We start from the raw sequence: 15,246 nt of genomic DNA on the forward strand, positions 1-15,246 counted from the left end.
TGCTAGTATTGATTTAGGGTCACCAGCAGATCATAGTGGGTAGGCGAATTGGCAAGTACAGGCTCTATGAGCAGGGAGGACCCACCATAGAGCTGGGACCCAAGCCACCGAAGGGCAGCTGCAAGGAGTATTGAAAGCATCAGTGTGCTTGTCCTGCCAAGACAAGAACCTCCTGTCCCAACACAAGTGCTCACAAGCAACAGAGCCAACCTCTGGGGGCCAGGTGCCGTCCACAAGTACCGTAGCCACATGGCCTGAGCCAGGTGCATGGCACCCCCGGACGTTCCCTGGCCTCAGGCATCTCCCATCGCTGCCTCTCCTTGGTGGCTCTGCTCCTGGACTGGAAGCGGCATAGAAAGGAAACCATAGATCAAAAAGTTGGATGCTGATCCTAAACCTGACTTCTTCTGTTTCCATCCTAAGGGGGACGAGGCCCAATTGGGAGTCCAGGACTTCAAGGCTTCCCAGGCATCACCCCCCCTTCCAACATGTCTGGGTTACCTGGTGACAAAGGGGCGCCAGGGATATTTGGCCTGGAAGGTAAGTAGGATTCACATTACTGTGCACTGGAATCTCTGGGGGCAGGAGCTGGCAGTGACGAGGTTCCTTTGGGGGTGAAACAGACTTTAGTTTCCACCTCAAGGACACTGCAAAGTAACATAAGCCACACATGAAAGGATGAGCACTGTGTGATGTCCCTGGTACAAGGTCCTGAGAGAGCTCAAATCCACAGACAAGGGAGAAAAGGGGTCCAGGGACTGGGGAGGCAGTGCAGTCATGACCAATGCAGACAGAGCTGCAGTGTGGGAAGACAAGAAAGCTCTGAGGTGCACGGTGGTGACAGCCACTCAACACTATGGTTGGACTTAGCACCCCTGAAACCACACACTTAGAAATGGTTAAAACAAGAGGCACCTGGGTGGTTCAGTTGGTTAAGCACCTGCCTTCAGCTGGGGTCGTGATCCTGACCGAGCCCCGACTGAGCCCCATGTCGCGTCAGGCACACTGCTCAGCGGGGCGGGGAGACTGCTTCTCCCTCTGCCTGCTGCTCCCCCTGCTTGTGCAAGTGCATGAGCGCTCTCTCTCTCTCTCTCTCTCTCTCTTTCTCTCAAGTAAATAAAATCTAAAAAAAAAAAAATTTAATGGTTAAAATGGTAAGTTTTAGCTTAGGTATATTTTGCCACAACATGAAAAAAGCCGTCCAGCATTAGACCTGCCAAAGACTCCCCCCAAACAGGCGACTTTTGTTTGGCCCCCTGAGCACATCCTGGCACCGTGTGGCCCTGCCCGCCCCTTCCTCCCGGGTAACATCATCCTTGTGATGCACATCGACAGGTTATCGTGGGCCCCCGGGACCACCTGGGCCTGCTGCTCTTCCTGGAAGCAAAGGAGATGAGGGGAACCCAGGAGCTCCAGGAACCCCCGGGACTAAAGGATGGGGCGGGGACCCTGGGCCCCAGGGCCGGCCTGGCGTGTTCGGTCTCCCCGGAGAAAAAGGTAATGGTGCCCCGGAGGGCTCCTCTTGTCGGGGAGGCTGGCAGCTCCAGTCAGAGATGGCTGGAGCCCCCTCACCCAGACAGGCGAGGCCTCCACATCCTGCTTGTCTTGAAGGGCCCAGAGGTGAGCCCGGATTCATGGGCAACACAGGAGCCACCGGGAGTGTGGGCGACCGAGGCCCCAAGGGACCCAAGGGAGACCGAGGACTCCCAGGTAAGTGGCTGCTCGCACACCTGCAGAACCACGTCAGGCAGGCTGCCAGCCTTGGACGGTCCCTGCGCCTCCAGGCCTGGGGGCCCCTCTCTGGGTGCCGTTTCTCATGGAGACCTGCCAGCACCCGCACTGGGACATGCTGAATGACACTAACTGTCAAAAGGGCTGAACAATGTCTCCAGTAAGTCATTATCCATCTTGTCTCGAGAGCAAGACAGGTCTGGGAAGCTCACGATGGGTATCAGCAGATAGAAAAATTGAACACAGGTCAGAGCAAGAAAACCGAGGGATTCTTCTTTTCAACTGGGCTTTCTTTTCCCTTTCCAGGTGCCCCTGGCTCTGTGGGATCCCCCGGGATCGCAGGAATCCCCCAGAAGATTACCATCCAGCCAGGGCCAGTAGGTCCACAGGGAAGGAGAGGCCCTCCGGGGATGCAGGGAGAGATGGGACCGCAGGGCCCGCCGGGGGATCCAGGTAGGAGCAAAGCCTCCTTCTCCTGTTTGCTTTCTTTTCACTGTGGTTTTCTTGCTGAAAACGCTTTGTTGAGCAGCAGTGACACTGAGCATTGTCACTAGTCAATGACAATGCTAGTCACGCTCGGCTCGCTCATTTCTCGGCTCTGCAGGTTTCCGTGGGGCTCCAGGGAAGGCAGGGCCCCAGGGCAGAGGTGGTGTGTCTGCTGTTCCCGGATTCCGAGGAGACCAGGGGCCTATGGGACACCAGGGGCCAGTGGGCCAGGAAGGTGAGTGATGAATGGCAAATGGGGACAGAAGGCAAGGTGGCTCTTCTGGGTCCGCTGAGGGACTGACAGATGGATTGTGGTCCTTGGGGAGGGAAGCACACACACCAAGGTGAGCAAAGATGAAAGGCTGCCCTCCCTCCAGCCTTGGGGCTGGGTGTGCCTCTAACACCTGCACCTGACTAGAGCACCTGTGCGCGGCCAGAGCATCTGTGCCCTGCGAGAGCACCTGCACACACCTGGCACAGTGTCCCCAGGCCGGCTGGCTCCCTTCCTTCCTCTGACACATCTGCAGGTACCTCAGAGAAGGAAGCAATTAACAGACTTTGAGAAAGAGGATTTGTAAAAAGCTTGATGGTCTCAGACGATGAGCTGAAAAAAAAAAAAAAAAAAAAATTACGTTAGCAGGAGCCATTGTAAAGTCTCGTATTACTGATTTCTTGAAATCACTTGGACATGTGCAGAATGAACAGGATAGGCAGGAAATACTAGCAATTTATGCAAAGAGAAACAGATTTGTTTTAATCCCCCTGAGCACACGAGGAGCAGGAGGGGAGCAGCCATGTGACAAGTTAAAGGGCTGCACAGTGTCCCGGTCACGGGGATGAGCAATCTGCTGTCCTCCCAACAGACTGACCCATGGTCTGGAGGTTAGGGGTTACCTGGGGGATGCACAGTCATGGACACACAGAGGGGAGTCATCCAGGCTGGGAGACCCAGACAACAGTGTGGAGGGGACATCCCATGAGGAAGTGATGACAAGTGAAAGTGTCCTGGGAGGAAAGGCGTAGGGAGAGGCGGGATCAACCAGGACAGTGGATTCCCAATGTTTGATGGGTCATGTTGCTGGAAGTAGACTGGACATCCTGCTGTGCTCTGGGGGCAGAATCACCCCTGGGCAGGCGTCATGGGAGGCAGGTTTCTGTCCCAGAAATGGCCCATGTGTGCGATGAGCTCCCTGTCCCCGAGAGATCTAGCAGAGGAGGCCCATGTGTTGGGTGGGCGCTGGACTGCAGTCCTCTGGGCTTTCCCAACTCTGAGTGTCAGGAAGATCAGGTCCTGCCCAGGAGGCTGTTGGTCTGCCAGGTGCAGAGCCCGCGAGGGCCGGGCTTCGGGGAGAAAGCAGGCAGGGGCGGCAAGAGCTGAGCGATGTCAGCCCCACGCTGTGGGCTGAGGTCCACGCAGCAGCAGCTGCAAGGTGACCACTTTCTCTCGGGTTCTAGGGGAGCCGGGCCGCCCAGGGACCCCCGGGCTGCCGGGCATGCCCGGCCGCAGCGTCAGCATCGGCTACCTCCTGGTGAAGCACAGTCAGACGGATCAGGAACCCATGTGCCCCGTGGGCATGAACAAGCTCTGGAGTGGATACAGCCTGCTGTACTTCGAAGGCCAGGAGAAAGCCCACAACCAGGACCTGGGTAGGTAGGACCTGCGGAGCCAGGCCAGCTCAGCTCCCGGGCTGCTGCTGACTGAGGGCCCCGGGCCTGTCCACATCCTGGTGCTTCAGAATAGATTAAAGCGGCCTGTGAAAGCTCTCAACCTGGGGTCAGGACCCCAGAGACTGCCTTCTCACCTGGCAGCGGCCTCCACAAGCTCAGGAGGCCCCTTGGGTGGCGGCCCCGCTCCCTCCGAATGCGGGCTGGGGCCGGGAGGGCCTGGGCGCCACGCAGACGCCCCGGGAAAGCGCATGCAGACATATACACATAGACACTGAAGGAAGCCTGGGTGCCGGGAGGCACTGCAATGGCTTTAAATACACAGAAGAAATGTAGCAAGGACACACTGAAAGCAGGGGTGTGCAGGGTGGGTGCCTTCGTCGTGACGTCCGTGGTGGGGAATCCGTCAGGCCGAACCCTGATTGTTTGTGCACGATCCCATCAATGCGGTCGACTTCCAAAATCAGTCTAACAGGAACGAACGCCGGGCAAAGGCCAACAAGGACGGGACCAACCCTGCAGCGGTGGGAACGGGCGTGGGGGCAAGCCCTGGGGCTGGGCGGGCTTCCTGCAGGGGCCCTGCACAGAGGCCCTGGGCTCTGGACTCCGGCTCTGGACCTGCCACGAGATAAAATCGACCTTTGTGCCAGGAGCAGTGGAGTCATCTGGGGGTGGGCACAGCCGGCGCTCCTTCTGGGAGAGCCTCTCAGGATGTGGTAGGCCAGGCCCTCTCTGGGATCCCATCAGGGATCTTGGGGCTGGTGCTTGCAGAGCCCCTGACACTGGCCCCAGACAGGGTGCAAATTCATGAAGACCCCACTCCCCCTGCTGACCCAGCCTCGTGGAAAGGGCTATGTGGGAACTTCTAGAAGGGCAGGGCTGAAATACCCCAGTGCTGTCCTCTGAAACATGGAACTGGAAAGCCTGGCTCGGTCCCCCGTGCAGGTCTGAGCCCCAGCAGACAGCTGCTGGACGGCCCCCTGACATGGGGCCTCGGGGCTTCGCCGGGGCTTCGCCGGGCCTCCGGGAAATCTTCCCGGCATGCTCAGTGGTGGCCCTTTTCCACAGGGCTGGCGGGCTCCTGCCTGGCTCGGTTCAGCACCATGCCCTTCTTGTACTGCAACCCTGGTGATGTGTGCTACTATGCCAGCCGCAACGACAAGTCCTACTGGCTGTCCACCACTGCCCCGCTGCCCATGATGCCGGTGGCCGAGGATGACATCAAGCCCTACATTAGCCGCTGTTCCGTGTGCGAGGCCCCAGCCGTCGCCATTGCAGTCCACAGTCAAGATGTCTCCATCCCCCACTGCCCAGCTGGATGGCGGAGTCTCTGGATTGGATATTCCTTCCTCATGGTACGTGGTACTTGCCCTCTTTCTCTCTGAGCATAGAACTGAGGAAAAATCTAGTTCCTCTCCCCAACCACACCCTGCCTGGGGAAGCATGAACAGCTAGCTGCCTTTGTGAGAATAATCACACAGGGCAGTTGTTCGGGTTGTGCACTACACGAGGGCATCTGGCCCAGGGGATGAGAGCTGGAATACAGCCTGCACTTTTGCCTGCACTTTGCTAACTGAGCCATGTTAGGCATGGGGTGACCCCACCCAGAAGAGGCCCATTAATTTGCCACCAGACCTTTGTGCAGTGGGTAATTGGGATAAACTTGGTTGCCAAACAGCAACCCTAAAGTTTTCCTGCTTCCTCCGTCACTGTAGGGAGAAAGGAAAGTCCAGCAGAGATGATGGGTCTTCTGCTGCATTTATAATTATTATAACTGTCATAACTCCAACGTTGACTAGATGCCCAACATATTAAATATTTCATGTAGTATATAAATAACATAACATATAAATTATAGGAAGAGATAAGTAAGTAGCGTACCTTAATATTTTTAGAGGTATTAGTGCTGCAATCATTTGAGGCAACAGAATCCTAAGTTCTGTGCCAAGGCAGGCACACTGTGTACTTCTCAGGAAGCTGACCCTGTAAGGTGACTTCTGAGGACAGACACATGGTTGCACGTGGCCATCAGGGTGCTTCTGTGGTCCCTCTTCTCTCGTAACTTCCACTGGAAATTCAAAAATAAAACTGAGCTGCTCCTTTGCAAAGGGAGTGATTTGACTATGTCCCAAAGTGAGGGAGGCAGTCCTTCTCTTGTGAGTAGTACATCTCCCTCTGTGTCCGTGGACAAGTACGCAGGGTGCTCTCCAGCTGCTGGGCACTGGGCGTCTGCCAAAGGCAGGGTGATGTGGGGAGCCAGGGCTTAGGGCCACCGGGCTGCACCCACGCCGGGTCTCAGAGCCACAGAAACGCCTACTGGCTTGGACACTGAGCCAGCGAGCAAGGCCCTGCCCCTCCATGTGCCCCGTCGGCCTGTCTAGGAGGCTGGCCCAAACCCCAGGACTGGCGAGTGTCTGGTCTGCACATGACGACCCCTCTCGTCCATCCCTGTCGGCAGCAAGAAAACCATCATCCCTCACCTCTGTCATTTCTCGCGAAGCCTCTCTGGTGGCAGCTCTAAGGCTAAGGCCTTTGGTTTAGTTTTTCCTTTGTGATTCAGACTATGAGGTGCTTCCCACAGGGCGCTGACCCCCACCCGACAGCTCTCTCCTGCTTGTCCACTCCCAGCGTGGCCTCGGCACCTTTACACCAAGCGGGTCCCGAGGCACCTGCTTACACCAAACCGAGTGTGGTGGCTCTGGGCTGGGGAGGCTCCTGTGTTCTGTGTGAGCAGAAGACTTCAAAGCTGGTGTCTGTGCCTGTGGTTTTGTGTAGAGAGGCTAACCTGGCTTCCCTGCCTCGTTCTTCGCACACACCGTAGCTGAGCCCACTCCCGTGGCACAACCACAGCCTGCTCCTCCAAGCCAAACGGCACGTTTCTGCCTGAGATCTGGGACCCAGGGCCTCCCGGGGCCCTAACAGGAGCTACAACATAAATGAGACTGACACAGGCCCACGCCCTGGGAGTAGCCACAGGACCATCTCAAGTGACTAGTTGCTTGATTAGCAGCCCTCTGATGGAAACAGTAGTTGACACACAAGTTACATGTGGGCTATAGACAAACCAGCAAGTAAAGACATTCTAGACCACCCCACCCCCTCTTCATAAGCGCAGGAGGGGAGGGGCTGGAGGGGCCACCTTCTCTGGCCCTGACCTTTACCTTACCAAACCTCACATGCTGACCCACACGTCGACTTTATTTGTCCTTTAAAAAAGGTTCACGTTTTGGTGTCTCTCCTGCCAGGCAAATTCATTCTTTGAGTGGGTCATTCGGGCGGGAGACAGTATTTTTCCCCAGATGAAGTCAGCCACACCCACCGGGGATCCCCTGCTTCTGCTGTTGTTCTGGTTGTCGCTGAACCACACATCACAGACGTCGGCGCAGGTCCCTGGACCCGCACCTGCAGCATGCCCGTGCCCAAGGCTGCCCTCTGCGGGCCTGCCCTGCTTCAGTTAGCCAAGCCCCAAGCGTTAAAGAGCGTGTTGCAGGCATCGTGTGTTGGCAAGGATAGATGCTCTGGGTCAGATGTCCAGTTAGGGGAAAAGCGCATCCGAGCCGCTGGCCCCGGGCTGTCCCTGGAGGGTGCGCTCACAGCCCTGCCCTGTCTCCCTCTCTGCGCAGCACACAGCAGCCGGCGATGAAGGTGGTGGCCAGTCGCTGGTGTCGCCGGGCAGCTGTCTGGAGGACTTCCGTGCCACGCCCTTCATCGAGTGCAATGGAGGCCGTGGCACTTGCCACTACTACGCCAACAAGTACAGCTTTTGGCTCACCACCATCCCCGAGCAGAGCTTCCAGGGCTCGCCCTCCGCCGACACCCTCAAGGCGGGGCTCATCCGGACGCACATCAGCCGCTGCCAGGTGTGCATGAAGAACCTGTGAGGGGATGCGCTTCCCTCTAGGTCCACACTCAGCCGGGGGGCCACTTTGGTGCTTACTCTTAACTTATTACCTCAGAGGACGCCCCCAAGACGGATCTCACTTCTCTCTTTCAACACCAAATGGAAAGGCTACCAAAGGAACTCAGCGCCAGCACTTATACCAAATAGCCCCTGGTCCTCCACAGGCGCTGGCCCTGTCCGTCTGCAGGGAACTGCGACGCCCCAGCACCCTACAGCCATACTAGACTATCGTGCACTAGACGTAGCTAACCTCCTAATCTGTACCCGAACAGTCACTGTGCTTCGAGCGCCGCAGACCCTGCATTCCTGAGCTTAATGGGGCGGTGTGGATAACAGAAGCCACGCAGCCCAGGGTGCTGGACTCACGTGGCAGTCCCCATGGGCGGGTCTCCCGGCTTCTGTGCTGGCAGCTCTGTTCTCTCCCTGAGACCACTGATCAAGAATTTTCATCCCCTCAGGAAAGCCAGGCGTGCGTGCCTTTTATTTTAAAAGCTTTTGATCATCCCACACGAGCTCTCTTTCCCCCGTGTCCTTGCAGACCATCGGGTTTGGCCAAAAGTGTAGAAGCAGAGACCTTTTCAGCTTCTGTTGTCAGCCACGCCTCTGGCGGCCACCTTGTAGGGTCCCCGGCCCCAGGTGGCCCGGGGATCCGCCCTCCGTTCTCGGTGTCTCATACGCCTATGCCTTATCTAACCTCTGTAATGACCACAGAATAAAAGTTGGTTTTGAGCTTTTTATACCCTAAGTTATGGGCTGTCTTCATTCATGTCTGTAGAGCGCCGTTTGTTGGCACGAACCCCAGGGGCTGCCTCTGGGGCCACGCACCAGCCCTGGCAGAGCTCGCCCCCCGCCCCCCTCCGCGCATGAGCCCAGGTCTACGGGCGCTGCCATCCGCCTCTCGGGGAGCCGCGTTTGTTCACAGAAGACACCCCAGCGCCCGCCCCTGGGAGCTGGGAGGCCGGGCCCTTCGCCCACATGCCTCAGAGTCAGTCAGTTCTGACCTCACAGCCCAGATCAGATCTCCGTATTTCTGAGAAACACGTTTCTGGCTTGAGTTTCTCTGGAACCTGGCTGATCTCGGGGAGCCCAGCTCAATTTATCTTTACCCTTTACTATTCAATCTCACGTTAACCTTTTCTAAGAACAGTTCTCATGTAACTAAATAAGTATTTGCCTAATAATGTCATTGGAAAGGTCCCAGCAACCACTTTGACTTGCATTCCCCCAGAAGCTGACCAGGACAGGACTCTCACAGGACGGTTATTTGGGGATGTGAGTCCCAATCAGAGAGCGGAGGGGGTCCCGCAGAGTGAGCCCAGGAAGGAGGACGCTTTCCTAAGGGGGTGACCACCCGGGCAGCTGGGGGCTCTGTGCTGTGGAAACCCACGGAGGGAGGCCACACTCTGCGTGTGCAGCCAAGGGCAGAACAGGGACTGCTCCCTCCACCAGCTCTTGCCCTGGTGGTCAGGGGTTGCCTGCTACCATCACTTCCCTTGTGCTCCTAGGCGTGCGGTGGCCAAGCAGCATCCCGGGTGCAGGTAGTGGAGAGGCAGCAAAGCTGATGTAAGGTGCCGTGGGTTACACCTGTACGCAGATGGTTTCCATAGCAACAGCCACAGCACCCCCGTGGGAGGCAAGGCTGTGGGGCCAGGGCTTGAAAGATGCCCAGCACAGCGCCAACCACCCGCCCACCGAAACTCATGGAGGCAGCTATTTATTCTGGACTCTACTTCCCACGATCAAGGGGCAGCCTTGAATGTGTCCCAGTCCTGAAGATTGCAGCTTGACTTGGCTTAGGTGTGATGCCATGAAGGACAAGGCCATGGGGACCCACATCCTCCTTAGCGGGACATACTCCCCAGTGGCCTCTGATACCCTCCCCATCTGCAGACGGACTCTTGCGAGGGGTGGGGTGGGGTTGCAGAACACAGGCCAATTCACGGGAGCCTTGCCTCCCTTCCATAGCTCAAGTTCAAGAGCAAAGGGCAGCTGGGGTGGAGGCCAGCTCCAAAGGTGTGGGTTGTGTGATGGCATGAACTCGCCCTGATTGCAGCTATTCCCAAAGGCCACCAGAACACAGGGACCAGAGTCCAGCCTCTCCGTGGTGGGAGCAGGGTGGGGGGGAGGGGGACCCATGCTCTTCCTGGAGCCAACTTACCCCTAATGCTACACTTAGGAGAAGGGGATTCTTGCATCCAGATTATGGGGACTCTCTGTGGGGGTCTCCCTGCACCTCCCTTCCACCCCAAGACACAGGACTCCTGCCCCACACAGAGGTGTGAATGCACCAATGAGGCCGCCAGAGGGCAAGGCCGAGAGAAGGGTGGGAAGTGCGCCCCCACTCGCCACCGCCCCCCTGAGGATGACGATGGCCCTTCAGGCCAACCCACCCAGGTGGTCAGCCTCCAGGCACTGCCTCTAGGCTTCCAGGACTTTCCAGTGCAAACCACCAGATGGGGGACACGCGGGGTGCTCCTCTTGTCATGGGCAGCAGGTGAACAAACCAACCCTAAAAGGGAGAACACAACAGCACCCCAAACAAAGCAGGTGAAGCAAAGTTGAGTCTGTAGGGAGACCCGGTGCTAGAAGTGGAGGGGCCACTAGGCACCCATGTGAGCTTTTCCTGGCACGGCGGCAGCTCTGTTTAAACCAAGTTCAGAAATGACAAAGTTGTCGGGACCCCTGGGTGGCTCAGTGGTTGAGCATCTGCCTTCAGCTCAGGTCATGATCCTAGGGTCCTGGGATCGAGTCCCTCATCGGGCTCCCCACAGGGAGCCTGCTTCTCCCTCTGCCTGTGTCTCTGCCTCTCTCGGTGTCTCTCATGAATAAATAAAATCTTAAAAAAAAAAAAAAAAAAAAAAAGGGCAGCCCCAGTGGCTCAGCAGTTTAGCGCTGCCTTTGGCCCAGGGCGTGATCCTGGAGACCCGGGATTGAGTCCACATCGGGCTCCCTGCAGGGAGCCTGCTTCTCCCTCTGCCTATGTCTCTGCCTCTCTCTCTCTCTCTCTCTCTCTCTCTCTCTGTGCCTCTCATGAATAAATAAATAAAATCTTTTAAAAAAAAGAGAGAGACAAAGTTGTACTTTAAAAAAACCAGCCTAGCAGCCTGTGAAGTGGGGGAAATAGAGATCCCAACACACAGATTACGACATTCCCAGCCCAAAGCATCCCTGCCGTCCGCTGCTGCCCAGCACGGTGGGATGTTGTTGAGAAAGAGGCTTCCGTCTGTGCGAGGACACAGTGGAGCCAGGGGTGAAAACCTGCAGTGGTGGCTCTGAGATCAGGCACAGCAGGTTGGCGGGTGGGTTAGCAGGCTGTCCATGGCCTCCCCACCCCCGCAAAGGGCCACATTTGTACAAAGGAAAAGAGGGACCATTCGAGGTCACCAGCTAAAATCCACATCCAGCAAAGAAATCCCATGTCCATCGGCTGGCTCACCCACCCAACCAACCTGACCTTCCCAAGTGCTGACCTGGCTCCCTTGGTGCAAACCGCACCCACACAGAGCAGGAACCTGCAACAAGGCTCAGACCTCAAAACTGGACTGGCATCTGAGATCCACTTGGCTCAGAGCCCTGCATGAAGCCTATTTTTAGGGCAACAATCAAGGGTGCAATGCTTCCGTGTGGTTGATGTCTCCATCATGTGCCATCCCTGGGCACCCCCCACCAGAACATCTGGCCGTTCAGGGACACAAGCCGGGGGAGCTCAGGGCACATGGGCAAGAGAAACAAAGAACATTCAGGGGAGAAAGGGCCGTGGGAACTCAGCTAGCCTTCAGGCATGAACCACAGGACCCTTTCTTCTGCACAGGCTGCAGATAAACCCTAGGCCTCCTTGGGTGATGGCAGGTTTCAGGGACCAGTCACTGGTAGAGGTGTAATGAAACTTTTGATGATTCACAGATTCATTTTCACTTTCCACTGGGCTCCACTGTGGGATTCACAAGTCTAGGCCCCTGGCTGGGCTTCGGGAACGGGGTATCCTCCCAGGAGAGCCCCAGGCACAGACAGGAGGCTGCACCTCGCTTTGTCCTGTAGGCTGGCTCACACTGGCACCTGGACAACACACACCACACAGGAGCAGAGGAGGCCAGCCTGGAGGGACCCACAAACAGGTGGTGGGCACGCAACACAATCACTGACCCCCTGACCTCCACAACGTAATGACTCACAAAACACTCCGTTTTCTTGCTAGCCTCTGCCTCACTGTGCACTCCGTTATGCACTGAACGCTTGACTCTCCCCAGATCCTTCTGTCGGAGCCCAGACCCCCAGTGGGACAGTGTTTGGAGGTGGGGCCTTGGGAGGTCATGGGGCTGGGTCCTCATGATGGAATTAGTGCCTTCCAAGGAAAGACAGACCAGAGCTCACTCTGTCCACCATGTGGTATCCGCAGGCAGGAAGGGGCTGGACCGGAAATCAGATCTGCCAGCACATGAACCTCTGCTTCAGACCTCCAGAGCTGCGAGAAAAGCTTGTCCCGCCTGCATTTGGTTACAGCAGCCCAAGTTGGTTGAGATACCCATGAAAGTTAAATTTCCCAGAAACAAAAACTGCTGCCTCACAGACTCCTTGTCTTATAATCTTCTCCTGACAAAGCAGCCCACCCACCAACCACCACAAAACGGGGTTTCTGAGTTAGTAACTACACGGGTGACCCCAAACAGACCTGAGCAGAGACAGACCTCCTAGGTTTCTATTACTGGAGCTCATGTCATCAAGACAACCAGACAGGGTACCTGGGGGGCTCAGTGGTTGAGCATCTGCCTTCGGCTCAGGTCATGATCCCAGGGTCCTGGGATGGAGTCCGGAGTCAGGCTCCTTGCTCAGCAGGGAACCTGCTTCTCCCTCTCCTTCTGCCCCTCTGCCCCTGGCTTGTGTGCTCTCTCTCAAATGAATAAATAGAAATCTTTAAAAAAAAAAAAAGAAAAGAAAGAGAAAAAGACAAGCAGACAAATGGACCAGTCTAAATATTCTGAAATTTCTGAGGATTCAATAATAGCTTTTAAAGACAGAAGTACGTGGGCACCGGGGTGGCTCAGTCGGTGAAGCATCTGCCTTCGGCTCAGATCATGGTCTCAGGGGCCTGGGATCGAGCCTCACATCGGACTCCCTGCTCATTAGGGAGTCTGCTTCTCCCTATCACTCCCCCAGCTTGTGCTCTCTTTATCTTTTCCTCTCTTGCTCTCAAAAAAATAAATAAGTAAACCTTAAAAAATAAAAAAAGACAGAAACACATTAATCTCACAGCCACCTCCCAGGCACCCCAGCAATGAGTCCACCAGGAGTGAAAATAAGGTCTAAATCAACACAGACCCCACACCCGGAATCTCCTCATAATCCTTTTTAATAATATGCATAGCTCACATGGCTGCAACCAGTATAAAAGCAGTGATTCCGGATGTTGTATAAATTAACACGCCAAGAATCATTGTGACGCATCAAGACACAGATACCAAATGGTAGGACCAGGGAGAAACCCCAGTGAAGAAAATGTCTGAGAAAACAGTGGGGCAGGTACGCAGCCAGGGGCCCACACACAGGCCAGGTGCCGAGAAAGCCCAGCCGCACACTTCGGCGAGGCCAGGATGTTAGGAAAAGGAGCGGTCCCTGGAAGTCTTGGCTCAGAAGAGTGTTTTCTGCAGGTGATTCACTTGCCCCCGCCTCCCAACACAGCCACGTGGGAACCACGCCCGTGGACCGCTTAACAGCCAGCTGTGGTTTGCACACGGACCACCTCCTGTGTGTGCAGCCCCTGTAAGAAGCCACTGGACTCGCACGCTCCTGTGCGCAGCACACTCGGTCACTCCCTGGCCAATCGTGTACACTGGGGCTCAGGCCTCTCTGAGTCAGGCACAGCACCCGGATCTGGTCCGTCTGGGTGTCTTATAACTGGTGATGTCCACTGTCTGTGGTGGCCCCTGGGCTCTCTGCCGCAGGATCACGGGCACCACCATGTCAAACAGGGTTTCAAACAGCAGGTCCACGTTGTACCCAGTTTTTGCACTGGTCTCGAAGCACATCTGCTCAGCAGCTGGCACGTCCTTCTCGTCCAGCATCTTGTACTTCAGGATCTTTTTATAAAACGCCACCGCGTCCTCTGGCTGCACCTGCTTGGGCACTTTGGGCGATCCGCTGCTGCCGCCCCCAGCCACCCCGGGGCCAAGCCCTTCCTTCTCCTGGCTGTCTGCGGTCCCGTCCTCGAGGAGGTCCACCTTGTTCCCCACAATGGCGAAGAGGCAGTCAGTGTTGGCGGTGTCTGTGAGGCCCAGGAACCGGTCCTCCAGCTCCACCAGGCTCTGCGGGTGGTTCACATCGTAGGTGAGGATGACGGCAGCCGCGCCCCGGCAGTACATGGAGCCCAGGCCGTGGAACTGCTCCCGCCCTGGCCGGGAAGAGGGAAAGAAAGATGCAGGTTATCTCTCCTCCGAGGACACGCCCACCGACCACACCACCTGGCAACCCCAGAGACAGCGGAACCGGCCCCCAAGTGCAGGTGTGGCTGGAGCCAGGCCTGAGGGAGACACTAGCATGCACAAAGGAGTGGCCCAGACCCCACGGGACCCACGGGCAGCACCCATCTGCTCTGGGAGACTGCGTAACTGCCTGGTTTCCAGGTAAACCCTTACTGCATGTAAACCCAATATTCAGGGGCGCCTGCGGGGCTCCGTTGGTGAAGCATCTGCCTTCAGCTCAGGTCATGATCTCAGGGTCCTGGGATCCAACCCCATGTCAGGCTCCCTGCTCAGCAGGGAGTCTGCTTCTCCCTCTGCCTCTGTCTCAGTGATCTCTCTCACTGTTGCTCTCTCTCAAATAAGTTCTTTTTTAAAAAAAAAAGTCGACCAATCCAGTATTCAGAGAAAGGGTCATGGGCTCATACTACTTGGGTAGAAAGGGATCCCTGATGAAAAAGAAATGAAGAACCTTTGGTCTGTGGATCTTAGGAGCACGGACCAAATGCATGTTACCTACACACATATATTTATTTAAAATGTGTGTCCTTTGCCAATAAACCAGTTTTCAGCCAAATGACTAAAGAAACACAAGCAATTTCTACCTCAACTCCCAATCATTCTGCAACAGCCCTGATGTAAGCCAGGCTGTGCTGCCTCTTTTTGGAGCTGGCTGGCGGCCCTCGCGCCCGGCCCTGGGGAGAGCAGTTTGCTGAGAAAGATGGCCTGATCCTACCCTGACAGTTGACTTCCCCCTTGCACGGAGCCAGGCCCAAAGCCAGGGTGCCCCGCATGTCCAACAAAACCCCAGGTGTTTCCCTAAAGATGTGGAGGAGAAGGGGAGCTGAGAAGGTGCCGCCTGCACCAGGTCTGGCAGGGGCTCCGCCTGCTGAGGTGCTGAACGTGTAGTGCCTGAGTGCAAGTATCCGAGGGCCACCTGCTGACCAGCAGCGTGCGCTGTGGGGCTCAGCACCCCAGAACGGCAATCCTGCCCTTCCACACCACCAGCAG

At 56.4% G+C, this 15,246-nt stretch overlaps 2 protein-coding genes across 5 annotated transcripts in view; one reads left to right on the forward strand and one right to left on the reverse strand.

Moving 5' to 3' along the window:
- The window catches only part of COL4A2 (collagen type IV alpha 2 chain), a 170,189-nt gene extending 161,661 nt beyond the window's left edge, over positions 1-8,528 (forward strand). For 2 of the 3 annotated variants that reach the window (XM_038570040.1, XM_038570039.1), the window contains exons 41-48: positions 424-540; positions 1,336-1,497; positions 1,612-1,710; positions 2,038-2,184; positions 2,336-2,452; positions 3,673-3,864; positions 4,951-5,237; positions 7,506-7,763. In XM_038570040.1, the coding sequence (XP_038425968.1) occupies positions 424-540; positions 1,336-1,497; positions 1,612-1,710; positions 2,038-2,184; positions 2,336-2,452; positions 3,673-3,864; positions 4,951-5,237; positions 7,506-7,763 (1,379 nt within the window). Of the gene's footprint in view, positions 1-423; positions 541-1,335; positions 1,498-1,611; positions 1,711-2,037; positions 2,185-2,335; positions 2,453-3,672; positions 3,865-4,950; positions 5,238-7,505 lie in introns of all 3 variants that reach the window. The other variant, XM_038570041.1, reaches the window with a different exon arrangement.
- A 4,584-nt stretch (positions 8,529-13,112) lies between these two features.
- RAB20 (RAB20, member RAS oncogene family) overlaps positions 13,113-15,246 on the reverse strand; it is a 29,516-nt gene continuing 27,382 nt past the window's right edge. For both annotated transcript variants that reach the window (XM_038570043.1, XM_038570044.1), the window contains exon 2: positions 13,113-14,168. In XM_038570043.1, coding sequence (XP_038425971.1) covers positions 13,633-14,168 — 536 coding nt within the window. In that variant the 3' untranslated portion in view covers positions 13,113-13,632. The remainder of the gene's footprint in view (positions 14,169-15,246) is intronic.

This window comes from Canis lupus, chromosome 22 (assembly GCF_011100685.1).
Source record: "Canis lupus familiaris isolate Mischka breed German Shepherd chromosome 22, alternate assembly UU_Cfam_GSD_1.0, whole genome shotgun sequence".
NCBI classification, from domain to species: domain Eukaryota; kingdom Metazoa; phylum Chordata; class Mammalia; order Carnivora; family Canidae; genus Canis; species Canis lupus.